This window comes from Dryobates pubescens, chromosome 15 (genome assembly GCF_014839835.1).
Source record: "Dryobates pubescens isolate bDryPub1 chromosome 15, bDryPub1.pri, whole genome shotgun sequence".
Classification (NCBI taxonomy): Eukaryota; Metazoa; Chordata; class Aves; order Piciformes; family Picidae; genus Dryobates; species Dryobates pubescens.
Genome location: NC_071626.1, coordinates 17788302 through 17802485, shown reverse-complemented (window position 1 = coordinate 17802485; position 14184 = coordinate 17788302). Strand labels below are relative to the sequence as shown.

The 14184-nt window shown below is 51.7% G+C and overlaps 1 protein-coding gene across 1 annotated transcript; it reads right to left on the bottom strand.

The window, feature by feature from the left end:
- Nucleotides 1-7385: 7385 nt before the first annotated feature.
- On the bottom strand, nucleotides 7386-12535 carry LOC104299509 (complement C1r subcomponent). The gene is made up of 10 exons (XM_009899674.2): nucleotides 12052-12535; nucleotides 11629-11821; nucleotides 11304-11447; nucleotides 10980-11176; nucleotides 10367-10514; nucleotides 10164-10285; nucleotides 9516-9594; nucleotides 8983-9123; nucleotides 8608-8682; nucleotides 7386-8378 (listed from the first exon to the last, which is right to left on the bottom strand). The coding sequence occupies exons 1-10, from the start codon at nucleotides 12307-12309 to the stop codon at nucleotides 7567-7569; spliced, it is 2169 nt and encodes a 722-aa protein (XP_009897976.2). The 5' UTR covers nucleotides 12310-12535; the 3' UTR covers nucleotides 7386-7566.
- Between the last annotated feature and the right edge of the window lie 1649 nt (nucleotides 12536-14184).

Sequence of the window (14184 nt, the reverse complement as noted above, 5' to 3'; positions counted from 1 at the left end):
CTGTGGCGGGACAGGAGAGAGCCGAGTAGGGAGGGGTAGGGGCGGGGACAGGCAGGGGTTACTCGCGGACATAGGCGAGCGGGGAGGGTGGCGCGGTGCTAACGGTCGTGTTAGTGGGACTCAGGCCCGAGAAGTGGCTATGAGTCTGAGTCTAGGTCTGAGCCTCAGCCTCGCCCACTGCTTTGCTGACTGGCGATAAGGCGTGCTGCTGAGCCTTCTCAGTGCCACTGGTCTTGCTGGCCGCTGGCTGCCAGGCTGTAGCTACTTGGCTCTTGTGGCCCAGAGACCTGCTTCCCATAGCAAGTATTACAGCAGTACCTGTTCCTTGTCTCTCTAGCCTCCGGTTCTTTGTATGCTGTCACTACACTGCTCTGCCTACACAGCCTCCTCACACCTGCTTTAGCAGGATGGGTGGGCTAGATGATTTCTGGTGGTCCATTCCAGCCTGTGCCGTTCTGTGATAACTCACCTGTTGAAGGATCTTCTAGGTGCAATGGATGTGATCTTCCCCTCCTGTGTATTACCACTTGCCTGCTGTGTCATTCAGATGGGCAGTACTGCCCAAATTTATCTGGCTAGGCAAATACACACTCACAAATGGTTTATATGAAAAGGGACCTCTGGAGATCTCTAATCCAAACCTCACAAGCAGGACTCTGAAGCTGGGTCAGGTTGCTCAGGGCATTGCCTGGGCAATCGTTTACATTTTCAAGACTCAATCACATCATCTCAGTGTGCCAATATGAGAATGGAGCTGCTCAGTCTTCTGCAACTTTATTTTCATTGTCAGTTTTCAGGCGTTTCACACAGCTTTCCCATAGACCACAGCCGCACAAGACCCCAGATGGTCCTTGAAGAGCTCTTGTGAGACTTCCCTTCCAGGAGCACTTCTTCTGCATTCAGGAACTGAAACAGGAATCTTGTGCTCCACCATGCCAGTGCCTCTTCTCCAAGGCAGGCACAGTAACCTGTCCTGACTGAAACGGCCACAGGAGAGGAGCAGACTACAAGGGGCAAAGAGCAGGTGGGACTGCAGGTGGTTTGGGGCTGAACACTGTCAGGGAGGAGGAAGATACTGGAAAAGCAAGAGTCAGGATAAAAATGAAGTCTGCACCTAGGAGTCACTGTGCACAGAGAGGGTTGAGGAAGAAATAACCACTGGCAAGAAATGGACTACAGAGGTGTGAGAAATCCCACAGAGGTGCAAAGATATCTGCTTGGAAGAACAGCTAGAGAAGCACCGAAGTTTGTATTAAAAGGATAAATAGGAGCCCTTGGAGCCAGCAGGGGGGAAAATCAGGAATGGGTGAATGACAAGCCAGAAAAAGTGGGAGGACTGAAGTGGGGAGGGAAGGGTATGCTGGAAAACAATCCACCTGTTCACGGTGAGAATGATGGCACCAATGAATGTGATGCCAGAGCCTGCATTCCAGACATCACAGGCTTTGTTCCCCGGCGCCCTCACCATGACATGAGGGAGCTGCATTCCGTGTCCCGTTTGCGGTGAGTGAGCCCGGACACGGACACGAGGGGCTCGCTGACAAGGCCGGGGGCGGATCAGGGAGCACAGCAAACCCCGCGGCAGCCCCGCCACGGCCACTGTGCCGGGGCCCGCCCCCGCGGCCCGCCCCCGCGGCCCGCCCCCGCGGCCCGCCCCCGCGGCCCGCCCCCGCGGCCCGCCCCCGCGGCCCGCCCCCGCGGCCCGCCCCCGCGGCCCGCCCCCGCGGCCCGCCCCCACGGCCCGCGCTTGCCGCTACGGCCGGGCTCGGCGGCGCCGCTCGACCTGTGCTGCCACCTCCCGATGCTGCTGGGACTGCCGACAGCGGGCGGTCCTCGGCGGTGGGCTGAGCCTCCACCCTGCGCTTCAGGCTGGCGGAAAACTGGCCGGAGCCCCTTGCCCCGGAGGCCTAGAGCCCTTTGTGGGGTTGCAGCTTTGCCCGGGCTGGCAGGAGCAGCTGGTGCCTCTGAGGGAGGTTCCCAGGAAGGTGGTTGAATCCCCGTTCCTGGAGAGCTTTTAAAAACTCAGAAATGTGGTGCTGGGGGACACGGTTTGGTTCCAGAGTTGGTAGAGTCAACATAATGGTTGAACTCGATGATCTCCAACCAAACTGGTTCTATGATGCTATGAAGCTGGAGCACCCTGTCCCTCCTGCTGGCCCAGGCGAGCTGTGTCCTAGAGGTTACTAGTCCTACTTCAGAACTGTCTTGTTTCCTCTCCCAGCAGCTGCCCTGCTGCCGCAGTTTACAGCCTTGTGGTTTAAAATAAGCTAAAATATTTAGGAACGTTTCAACTCTAATGGATGAAACTCTAAACAACTCCTACTGAGCCACTGTTCCACTGCTGGTGAAGCTATGCATGCAACAGGCTGTCCGCAGAGGTTGTAAAGCCTCCCTCTCTGAAAGCTTTCAAAACCCACCTGGATGTGTTCCAGGGCAACCTCGTATCAGTGACCCTGCTTTAGCGGCGGGTGGGGCGTGCTGGACTCAATGATTTCCAGAGATCTCTTCTAACCTCCACCAGTCTGGGATTCTGTGGTTCTGTTACACGTGCAGAACCCCACATCAGTTTTCATAGGGTAGGATGTCTCCATCTATGAGTCAGATCCTCTCATCCAGAGGGAAAAGACTTTGGGTGTAAACACAACTGTGTGGCTTCTGGTTTGTGGAAAGGGTGGTGTACCTCCTGTGCAGGCACTGTCAGTGCTCCACAGTCACAGCTGCTTGAAGCTACACCCAGGACTGCAGGGGAAGGGAGGCCACAAAGCAGCAGCCATGTCAGCACAAGGCACAAAGCAGAACGGTCTGGAGGCTTTACTGGGAGGCTGTTAGAGCTTCTCATTCAAAGTCTGTGCTGGAGGGAGCAAAAGACTCTGCTGGAAATCCCCCTGGTAGAGGAATGCAGGGGTTGTAAGGAAACTTTACTTGCTAGAGACTAACACTCACAAAGGGTCCTGCCAACCTTTGTTCGACTAAAGGGAGAGTCCACGGGGCAGATCCCTCTGGAGTTTCTCAAACTGCTGGAGGACGCAGCCTTTTATCCTAAGCCTGTTTTAGGTGGTGATTTGATGAAAGCTGGGACACTACTGCTCTCCATAACATCTGGCAGAAAGATTCCATCTGTGCAACTCATCCTAAGAAAAGGTTTGTCTTATGCAATTTGGGAAAAGTAGTTTGTGGTTGTGTCACTGAGGAGTTTCAGAAAGTGTGTATGCCTCTGAGCAGTAGATTGCACTGGCAAACTTCATGTTATTATTTTTTGACCTCAATGGCATGATTTTGCCTCTTTAAAACGATTCTTTCACTATAATTTCTGACACAGTTTCAGTGACTTGTAAGATCTATTACCTAGCTGTTTCATCCTGTGAATTGCAAAAACAGATCTAGGCAAATGCAGTCAAATATTCATGTGCATTCAGTGTAAATGCATACATCAAATCAGCAGTCTTCTCCTTAAATAGTCCAGAGAACCACAGAATGTTAGGGGTTGGAAGGGTCCTCCAAAGATTATCCAGTCCAACCCCCCTGCCAGAGCAGCATCACCTAGGACAGATCACACAGGAACACATCCAGGTAGGTTTTGAATGTCTCCACAACTTGTCTGGGCAGCCTGCTCCAGGGCTCTGGCACCCTCACAGGGAAACAACTTTCTCCTTAACGTTCCTGTGGAACCTGCTCTGCTCCAGCTTGCACCCATTGCCCCTTGTCCTGTCATTGGACATCCCTGAGCAGAGCCTGGCTCCATCCTCCCCACACTGCCCTTCACATCTTTATCAACATGAATGAAGTCACCCCTCAGGCTCCTCTGCTCCAAGCTCAAGAGCCCCAGCTCCTCAGCCTTTCCTCAGCAGGGAGATGTTCCACTGCCTTCAGCATCTTTGTGGCTCTGCACAGCACTCTTTCAAAGCCCTTCTTGAACTGAGGGGCCCAGAACTGGACACAATTAGTTAGCATTATCTGAGCATATGTGCTCAAATAAAATGCAGCTACCACTTTACTTAACCAACTTCAGCAATCTTTTTTCTTAATTAACAGGTATGTGTGTGCTAAAAAGTCATTAATGCTCCCACAGGCTAATTCAGCAGTGCTGCAGACGAGTTGAGTCAGGTTTACATGCACACACACACAATTCTCCTGTGAGGCAGCGCCACGCAGAACACGGCAGCCCACACTCGTCTTACTTCTGCCAGGCCTGTTTAAAAATATGATTGTGACTTGGAGAGTCACTTGGCAGGCTCTTTACTTTGCCCAGTTTGGAGGAGAAAACATCTCCCCAGGATTTGTTGTGTGTCTTTCATCGCTGCTTTCCTGGTTCCCCAAATTCCAGTTCGAAACGTCAGGCTGTGCTCCCGAGAGACGGCAGCAATGAGGTGACACGCTGCTTTCCTTCTCTATCCATTCTCAGTTTGACAAAGGAAACAGACTAGGCATGCTCTTCAAGTAAACCTTTATCCTGACTACAATTAAGTCAGTTGTGATTCATCTGTAGGTGTTTCTCTCCTTTGACTATAAAAAGGAAGGAGTCTTTCAGCTGGGCTTTGCTAACACGCTTTGCCTATGGCCTGCTGAAACCTGAATCTCTTTTTCCTGGCTAAAACAAGCTCTGGAGCAACCGTGCTGATTGTACATGGTAGAGGTGTAATGGAGTTTTATATCTTCATTTATAGTCTGGGCCCAGGGTAGCTGGTTCATAAGGAGGAGGAGTTTTCTAGAGTATTAGCGACAGGTCTTGGAGCTTTTACAGTGGTGTTTTGGCCTCAGCTTGAGGGTGCTGGATGGATTAAGGGTATGACCTGGCACAAGTGTTGAAACTTCCTTCCATATAGGTCTTAGATCTAGCTCCAGGGCAGTGTGATGCCCTTACATCACAGAATGTCAGGGGTTGGAAGGAACCTCCAAAGATCATCCAGTCCAACCCCCCTGCCAGAGCAGCATCACACAGGAACACATCCAGGTATGTTTGGAATGTCTCCAGAGAAGGAGACTCCACAACCTCTCTGGGCAGCCTGCTCCAGGGCTCTGGCACCCTCACAGGAAAAAACCTTCTCATGTTAACATGGAACCTCCTCTGCTCCAGCTTGCACTCACTGTCCCTCATCCTGTTATTGGACATCCCTGAGCAGAGCCTGGCTCCCTCCTCCCCAAACTGCCCATCACATCTTTATAAACATGAATGAGGTCACCCCTCAGACTCCTCTGCTCCAAGCTGAAGAGCCCCAGCTCCCTCAGCCTTTCCTCAGCAGGGAGATGTTCCACTGCCTGCAGCATCTTTGTGGCTCTGAACTGGACTCTTCAAATCCCTGAGGCCCTTCTTGAACTGAGGGGCCCAGAACTGAACACAATATTCTAGATGTGGCCTCACCAGGACAGAGTACATTTCTATGTTCATGAAGTTCACTTTATAACTAAAGAGCTAGCTATGACTTCTTACTCCCTCCCTGGAGGTGTTCAAAGCCAGGCTGGATGAGGTCTTGAGCAGCCTGGTCTAGTGAGAGGTGTCCCTGCCCATGTAAGGGGTGTGGGACTATATAATCTTTTAAGTCCCTTCCAACTTAACCCATTCCATGGCTCTATGAATTCTACAACTCTCTGGACAGGATGAGCAAAAAGGTTTTTTTCCACGTGAAAGCTTTGAAGCAGTCATCCCATCACCTCTCCCTTTTCTGCACCCTTTGGACTTTGTTCCTACCTTTTAAAAGACAGGCAGCAAGGGAAGGCAGCTGAAGACTCTGTTCCCTCCCTCTTCCCTGAAGTCATCTGATTTTGCAGAAGTGCCTAACACAGAGCAGGTCCGAGCCAGAGGGATTGTGCAACTCGTTCTGGAACTTCCCCTGCCTGCCGTGCCCCGCAGCTCGCTCAGGCTGGGAAAAGCAGCATGCTGCAGACAGAGGGTGCTGCGATATTGTTAATTGAAGCTCTTCCCCAGATCCCAGCCTTAGCTCGAAGCCTGAAGGAGGGAAGGGAAGAGAGAATAGCAGACATGAACTAGGAGAGAAGGTAAATATTGCAAACATTAGCAATGAGGAAGGAAAATATTCCTGCGTGTCGCTGCCTGACAACTGGAAGAGTCAGGATAAGCTGTTTCCCAACCCCAGGGTCTTAGCTGAATTTTGGAGGTGCAGGGAAGAATGGATTTGGTATCCTGGGGGAGAGCTACTTTGTGTCTTAATTTGCTGTGCACCAGCATGGTGTTTGGAGTGCCTGATGTTCAGAAGAGGAGAATGGGAGCACCAAACTAGAGATCATTGCTCCATTTTGTCAGCATGGAGCCTAGCAAACCTTCTGGACACTTGGAGTTGCTATATGCAGGAAGGAACAGAGATATAAACTTGCTTTTGAGGCAGAACATTGATGTGTTCTCACAAGCTTGCGTTTAGGGTCTTTGACCTGCCCAGCTGACACACAGAGGCACATTAATCAATCACACTGTTTTTTTTTTGTGGTCCCAGACTGTAACTCCAAAGTCCAGTTCCTGGAAGTCAACAGAAAAGATCTGCTTTTCCCAGATGTGGTGAGTTATTCACTCCCCAAGGGGATCTCAGATTTATTAATCATTTAATGTTATGAATGAAGTGCTTTTTCTGCAGTACTGTGCTGATTCTCAAACCTGAATGCATCTATAGCCTGAACAGCCTCCAGAAGGCAGTAAAGTAGGCAACAGCCCCTTGTGTTCCACTCCTGTAGCACTGCCAGCTCTCAAGAGCTGGAGAGGAGCAGGAGAGCATGACTGAGGTCACACTCCTTCTGTGTGAAAGGTTACAGGAGAAAGACAAGCCCCACACAGCCAGAGCACTGGTCAGAAGAACTCCAGAGCTAAGAGCTGTGCTTCATGCTGTGCGCAGCCAAACCCAAGCTTCACCAGGGACTCTGTGTATGTGGCTACTGCAATGTCACCTGCCTTCCTCTTTTCTCAGGTACCTTCTCTTCTGTCTCCCTGTCTGGGCTGAAGCAGCATCCATGCATGGCGAGATCTTATCACCCAATTATCCTCAGGTGTATCCCACTGATTTGCAGGAATCTTGGGAAATCCAGGTCCCTTTGGAATATGGCATTTGCCTTTATTTCACACACATGGATCTGGAACCATCACAAAACTGTGAATATGACTTTGTGAAGGTACTGTCCTCGAGTGTGAAGACAAGCAGACAGGTTAGAGCACAGAGCAAAGTCCTGTGCACCAAGATCAGGGCTGGAAGAGGCAGCTCCTGTTCTCTGCTCCAAGAAGCCCAAATGGTGAAGGTAGGGAGAAAGTTTTTCCCTGTGAGGGTGCCAGAGCTCTGGGGCAGGCTACCTAGAGAGGTTGTGGAGTCTCCTTCTCTAGAGACATTCCAAACTCACCTGGATGTGTTCCTGTGTGACCTGCCCTAGCTGATCCTGCTCTGGCAGGGGGGTTGGACTAGATGATCTTTGGAGGTCCCTTCCAGCCCCTGACATTCTGTCATCCTGTGAAACAGTGTGGTGGCCTTCAGAAGAGCTCATGATAAAGATTACATAGTCTGTGTGTTTGAAAAGCCTTTGGGACATCTTCAAAAGCTGTGCCTGGAAATTTCTGTGCTGACAGCAAATCCTTCAGCACATTGAGAGCCTGTCCTCCCTTACTATCTCCTTTATCCAGTCCAAGTAGCTGAGGATCCTGGTGTAGAAGCCATAACCTTCAGCACAGCCGATGCCCCAAGAAACAACACCAGTGGCCACCCAGCGACCCCTCGCAGTGTCTAACACCGTGAAGACGCTGCCGCTGTCCCCCTGGCACGTGTCCTGCTTGACTGTGAGGAAGCCAGCACAGAACATGTTCTCAGAGAAGACCATGGGTGCATCTCTCTTCTTGCTGTCCAGCCAGCTCTGACACTTCTCCCGCGCGACCGCGGGCAGCCTCATGTACTTCAAATCATTGGAGAGGAAGCCTTTTTCCACCCCGAAGCCACTCACGTAGCCCATGCGTCCATCCAGGTAGAACGTGGTGTTGGTGGGATCTGGGAGGCAGATGGGCAGCACTGTAGGGCCTAGGGTTACTGGGTGCTTCAGCTCCAGCAGGGCAATGTCCCCATTGAAGTTGTACTCATCCTCAGGGTCGTAATCTGGGTGGATAAAGATCTTGCGCACAGGGTGGTTACCCAGCTTGTGGAGCTCCTCCACCTTGGTGTGGCCAAGGAATACATCAGTCTCCTCTGCTAGCTGGTCCAGGCTCACATTGTGGCCCCCTGCCCCCTTGGGGAAGATGGTGTGGGCAGCAGTCAGGATCCAGCGATCGGCCAGGAGCGCGCCACCCCCTCGGCCATGGATGCCAGTCAGAGCCTGCCAAGGGAAGCTGCCTCTCCTTGCGGACCTGCTGCCCGAGGTCTGCCCCACTTCAGTCACAGGGCTGTCTGGCTTCCCACACACTGCAGAGAGATGCAAGAAGATCATGATGCCCTCTGTTGCCCTGGCTTGTCTTTCTCTTTTCTACACCATGACTGTTCAATTGCACCTTAGTTTTGCTTTCTTGGATAGATCTCCCTCTCCTCCCTCCCCAATGCCATCATCCTCACTCCCCTCCCTGCACCTTGTCCTGGCTTTGTAGTGACCATAAGCATCAATCAGTGAATACCAGACAAAGAATTCTTTACTGACCTGGCAAGCAGGCAGGAATCCTCACCTGGCCATCTCCATCCACCCAGGTTCCCTCTGAGGAGCAGGTGAATCTGTCTGTAGGAGGAGAGGGAAGTGAATGAGACCAGGCCTGCAGGCCTGCGGTGGGAGGAGAGAAGTCCATTAGTTAAGGAGAGCATGCAGGAGGGATGTGATGCGTTTTGGAATGAAGCAGGGTAGGAACAGGCTGAGACAGCAAGTTCAGGAGCTATGTGTCAGAGCCAGCAAAAGACTGGAGAGCTTTCACAGGAGGAAAGTCTGAGTCTTAAGCCCAGGGAGCAGAGACAACTCTTAAGTGGAAATCTGAGAGGGCTTTTCACTGACAGATGTCAGTGTCTGTGTGGGATTAGGACTCACCACCACCTGTCCTGGTGACAATGTGATAATATGGCTCATTGCACTGGTAGGTGATCACTGACTGGTACTCATTGTTTGCAGGTGTGTTAACATAGCTGAATGCCCCATTGGGCAGCTCTGCAGGGCTGCCACAGTTCACAACTACAAAAAAGAGCAAGAACAAAGAAATGACTCAAGGACAGCCTCACTGCCTGCGGGCTTGGCTCCTGGCCATGATATGAAGGACCTGTTTGTAGAGCAGGAGGAAATCAGTTGTTCCACATGTATCTCAAACTAGGATCTTTTTCTTTCAGAAGTTACAACACAATAGCAAATTGTAATGATCTTTTTATGTTAAAGGAAGAAAAACAGTTTGGTTTTGGCAAGCAGAAAGAGGTAATGAAAGTCAACAGCACACCTCCACAGGTCCTTCCAACCAGCACACCCATGAGTCTATGGCCTCAGACAAATGGAATCAGAGAGGCCAAAATCCCCATGTTCTTGGAGAGCAAAGACCACAGCAGGGGCACAATGCCTGTTCTCAGGTAACTCACTGTCACAGCGGGGCATGGGTCGATGCCACGTCCCATCAGCCTGGCAGACAGCCATGAAGGACTTCAACTTCTGGTCGCCCTGCATGGGGAAGAAAAACCATCTCTGGGGGTTGTGTGAGGCCTCATGTTCCCTTCCCCACATCACAGTATTGTTTTATCTGCCTATCTTTTCACTGCTGTCCAACAGTTGCTCCTCTGCAGTCTGTTCCAGCTGGTGTCCTCTTTGTCTGCTGCTTTCCCTCTACCCTGTGTTTGCCAAAGGCTACAAACCAAGTCAAGATGCTGGCAGCCATAAAGCTGTGCCAAGTCTGAGGCACTGCCCAGTCCTGGCAATAGAATGGCAAGGGAGCAGGTAACACGTTCTACATGGAGTCTGATTTTATGTCCCTCCAAAGAGACATTCCCATTTACCAATGTTTCCTGGGATCTTTGCCTCTCATCTTCTACCAGGGCTTCATGAAAATGCATAAGGAAGGGAGCTGGGAAAGGAGAAACTACTGGAAAAGAGCCAACAGGAAGGAAGCAGAGAAAAAACAGCAACTGCAAGAGATTTCCATGAGTGAAGTCTCCAGTCCTGCTGAAAGGTGAAAGACACAAACTGAAGGGAAGCCAGAGTGTGGCTGAAGGGTGTGGAGAAGGGAATCTCACCTCCATCAGGTTATACCCAGTCTTGCAGCTGACAGTGAAATAGTCCTGAAACTGATAGACAGGCTGTAGGTCTCTGATGATGGAAAACGGATCCTGTGGGACAGGCTGTGGACACCGTACTTCTGTGAGAGAAAGGGACAAAGTGACTTGGTGTTACCAAATGGTGGGGACAGGCTGCAGCAGCCCCCAGGGACATGTCTTACTCTCTGAGGTGTAGTGGATCTTCCAGTCACGGCTGAAGCCTGACTCATCAGTGAGGAAGAGTATGTCCACCTCATTGCTTTTGGTTTCAATGCTGCCAGGTGACTCCTTGCCACAGAACTCACCGATCTCTCTCCCTTGTACTTGAACCTGTTGAGGAGAATGCCTCTCACAGTGACACAAACACACATGCCTCTCTGCCCCAGTATCCCCAGTGTGATCCAGACCAAGTCTGTCACAGTGCTTGTGGTGCTGACCAGGGCTGGTTGTCTGACCCACCTTTGATGTCAGAACTGACCTACCACAAGCTCTGCATCTCCTTTATCATGGGGATCAGATCTGTGAACCCCTGAGATTAAACCAAAGGGAAATAAAACTGAAAGAAAGACAACTTATTTGGCTCCACTCACAGTGCCTGTCACCCAGACCCTCTGACCCCAGGACAGTGGTTTTTAATGGCACTGAGGAAGGGACCAGAGAAGACTTCAGGCCTTCATACTGGGGCACTCTCCTTGTACTGATCCCATATTTCTCATCCTAATAGTGGTGTTTCCACAATTCCTGCCCAGGTCTGGCAGCAGGGATGGAAGAAGAGTTTGCTGGTATCTCCAGTACCCTGAGCTGGTTGTAAGGACAGTGGAGCTGCTGGTGGTCATCAGTCTCAAAGGGCTCCAAGAACTCAAGGGTGACAGACAGGCCCTTCTGCAGACGGATGCTGTAGTTACATCGGAGATGTTCAGGGTAGGGCTGGGGGTACTCAGGGCTGCTCAGGTACCCAGATGCCTCTGTGAACAACTCACTGCTGCACTGTACTGGTGGAGACGAAGAGAGGTCACCCTGTAAAGCTGTGTCTTCTGCAGTGCTGTCAACTGCTCTCACCCTTCCTGGCTGACAGGCTCCTTCCCTAGAGCCCCCTGATCTTTCAACATTTCAAGTTACCTTTGCAGGAGTGGTGATTACTCTGAAGCTGGTAGCCAGGCTGGCAAGAACAAAAGTAGCTACCCACATAGTTGTGGCAGAATTGTTGGCATTGAGGCCTTTCATCATTCTCAGCAGCATTGTTAGGGTCACATTCATCAAGGTCTGAAGACATAGAAGATACAGGGACAAGGGGAGGAAAGTGTTAAGTCTCTCTGCTCTACACTCAAAGTACACAGAGGTCCATATGCTTGCTTACAGCTTCTCTTTATTTGCCTGGTAAGAACTAAAACTGGTTGGAGCCACACAGGCTTCTTTCTGCATGCTGAGGGCACTGCCTACTCACCCACAGCTTGGTAATGGGCCAGGAAGCCCCTGTAGGGAATCACTGTGCTGTTGTCTTCATTGGAGAAATTGGAGTGAAACTCCAGCTGCATCCTGTTCCCCTTAGAAACAAACTCCTTTCTTCCTGGGTAATTGCCTGTGGTTGACTCAAGCTGGCCACAGTATTGGCCCAAGTTCTTCTTGTCTGCTTTGATCTGCCAAGGCCAAGGGGAAATCACTGCAGCCTCCCAAGATTCAGTCTGCTCCATGCATCACTATTACCCAGCCATGAGCTGCCAGTAGCTGCTCCACTCATTTCTACCCTTAACTCCTTTCCTTTGTAGAAAGCATGAGAAGAGGCCACGTGGATGAAGAGCCACTGCATGTGGTGGCCACTAGACTGCCAGCTCCAGCCACCCCTTGGCCCAGGTATCTATGCACATACCTTGACATAGTCATAGAAGCAGGACTCAGATGGTTCCAGGTCAAAGTATCTGAAAGTCAGTTTCACCACATAGCCTTTTGGGACATGGATATTCCAAATGCTGATGTTATTGTTGGGATATGGTTTGGGATAACCAGGAGACCTGATCTCCCCAGAAAGGTTTCTTGGGACTGGACTGGAACTGGTCACTCCAAAGAAAAGGAAGGCCCACAAGAGAAAAGGCACATGCCTGTGAACATGGCAAGTAAACCAAGGCATTGCACAAAACTAGGTCATCCAAAATCAGGGAAGACTTCACAAGTGACTTGTGCACTGTCTAAGAGCACTCCACACAGAGAAGGCCTAGTTGCAGGTCCACCTTGTGGCTTGGATCACTTAGGAACAAGAATAACTGAAATGAAGACAGCAGCACTACCCAGATTCCAGCAAGCATCGTATCCCAGAGATTCAGCAGTCAAAGGGCTTGGAGGAGCACAACTGAATTCCCTGAGCCATGTCTGCTTGCTCCCAGCAGTCCCTTAGCACCAGGGGAGGTTTGGTTTAGCTCTGGGGCAGTGGGGCATCGTGGTTGCTGCACGCCTTGAACTCTCTGGAAGTTTGCACTTGTTTTTTTTCCTCATTCTGCAGATCTCCCTGCTTGCCCTCTGGGGAGCCAGCTCACCGCCCAGCTCTCATGCAAACAGCAGCCATGAGGATCCTTCCTCCTCACCCCGACACGCTAGCAAAGCTTTAACGGAGGGATAGCGAGCACGACCTTCATCCCCTTCCACCTCTTCTCCTCCCGGACAGGTCTAACCCTGCCGTTACGTCCCCGCAAAGCTGTGGCCGCTGCCCCGCTCCCCAGCCGCCCCCACTCACATGTCTGTGCGCTCCGCGGCCGCGCACCCCCAGCCCGTCCTGCGGCAGCGCAGCTCCGCGGGAAGCCGCGGCCCGGGGGGCAGGGGCGGAGGGAGGGAAGGGAAAGCAACGCCCGGTTCAGCGGGCAGGCTCCGGCTCCCGGCGCCTGCCGCCCTCTGCTGCCCGGCTGCAGGTCACAGAGTCCTCGAATCCCAGAGCGGTGGGGTGGGAAGGGACCTCTGCCATCATCGAGTCCAACTCCACTGCAGAAGCAGGTTAGACTACATCAAGTCGCACAGGTGGGTTTGGAAAGCCTCCAGAGGAGACTCCACAGCCTCTCTGGACAGCCTGCTCCAGGGCTCCAGCACCCTCCCAGTAAAGTTTTTCCTTAAGTGAAACCTCCTGTGCTCTAGATTGTGTCCACTGCCCCTTGTCCTGTCTGGGCATCACATCCTCTTTCCTCCACCCTTTAGACTGTGATCAGGCTGCTCTTCTCCAGGCTAAACAGACCCAGGTCTCTCAGCCTCCCCTCACAAGGTGGATGTTCCAGTCCCCTCAGCATCTCTGTGGTCCTCCACTGGACTCTGTCCAGTAGATCCCTGTCTCTCTTGAACTGGGGAGCCCAGAACTGCACACAATACTCCAGATGAGACCTCCCTAGGGCAGAGTGGGATGAGAACCTTCCTCAGCCTGCTGGCCACACTCTTCTTAATGCACCCCTGAACACCATTGGTGTTCACCACAAAGGCATGCTGCTAGCTCATGGTGAACTTGTCCACCAGCACTCCCAGGTCCTCCTCTGCACAGCTGCTTCCCAGCAGGTCACCTCCTAACCTGTCCTGGTCCGTGGGGCTGTTCTTCCCCAGGTGCAGGACCCTACACTTGCCCATGTTGAACTTCATGAGGTTCCACTCTGCCCAGCTCCCAGCCAGACCCATTGGGAACACCACTGGCCACAGGCCTCCAACTAGTCCCTTCACCATTGATCACAACACTCTGAGTTCTGTCCCTCAGCCAGTTCCCAACCCACCTCACTGTCTACTCATCTGACCCACACTTCCTAAGCTTCCCTGTGAGGATGTTATGGAAGACATTGTCAAAAGCTTTGCTGAAGTCAAGGTAGACAACATCCACTGCTCTCCCTCATACAGTCACTGGGCTGAAGGAGTGGAGAGCTTTGGACACTTTGTCATGGCACTGGTATCAATTTGGTAATTTCATTAAATCCAATTCCATTTTAACCCTTCTCTGCTAGGGAAGGGTCACTGGGTGACTGATGCAGTTTAGCTCCCAGTA

Coding starts and splice junctions, on each gene's coding strand:
- LOC104299509 (XM_009899674.2), bottom strand. CDS start 12,309: ATGCCTTGGTTTACTTGCCATGTTCACAGGCATGTGCCTTTTCTCTTG. Junction 10,286..10,366: donor GATCCACTACACCTCAGAGA/GTAAGACATGTC, acceptor TTTCTCTCACAG/AAGTACGGTGTCCACAGCCT. Junction 9,595..10,163: donor CTGGGTATAACCTGATGGAG/GTGAGATTCCCT, acceptor TTCCCCATGCAG/GGCGACCAGAAGTTGAAGTC.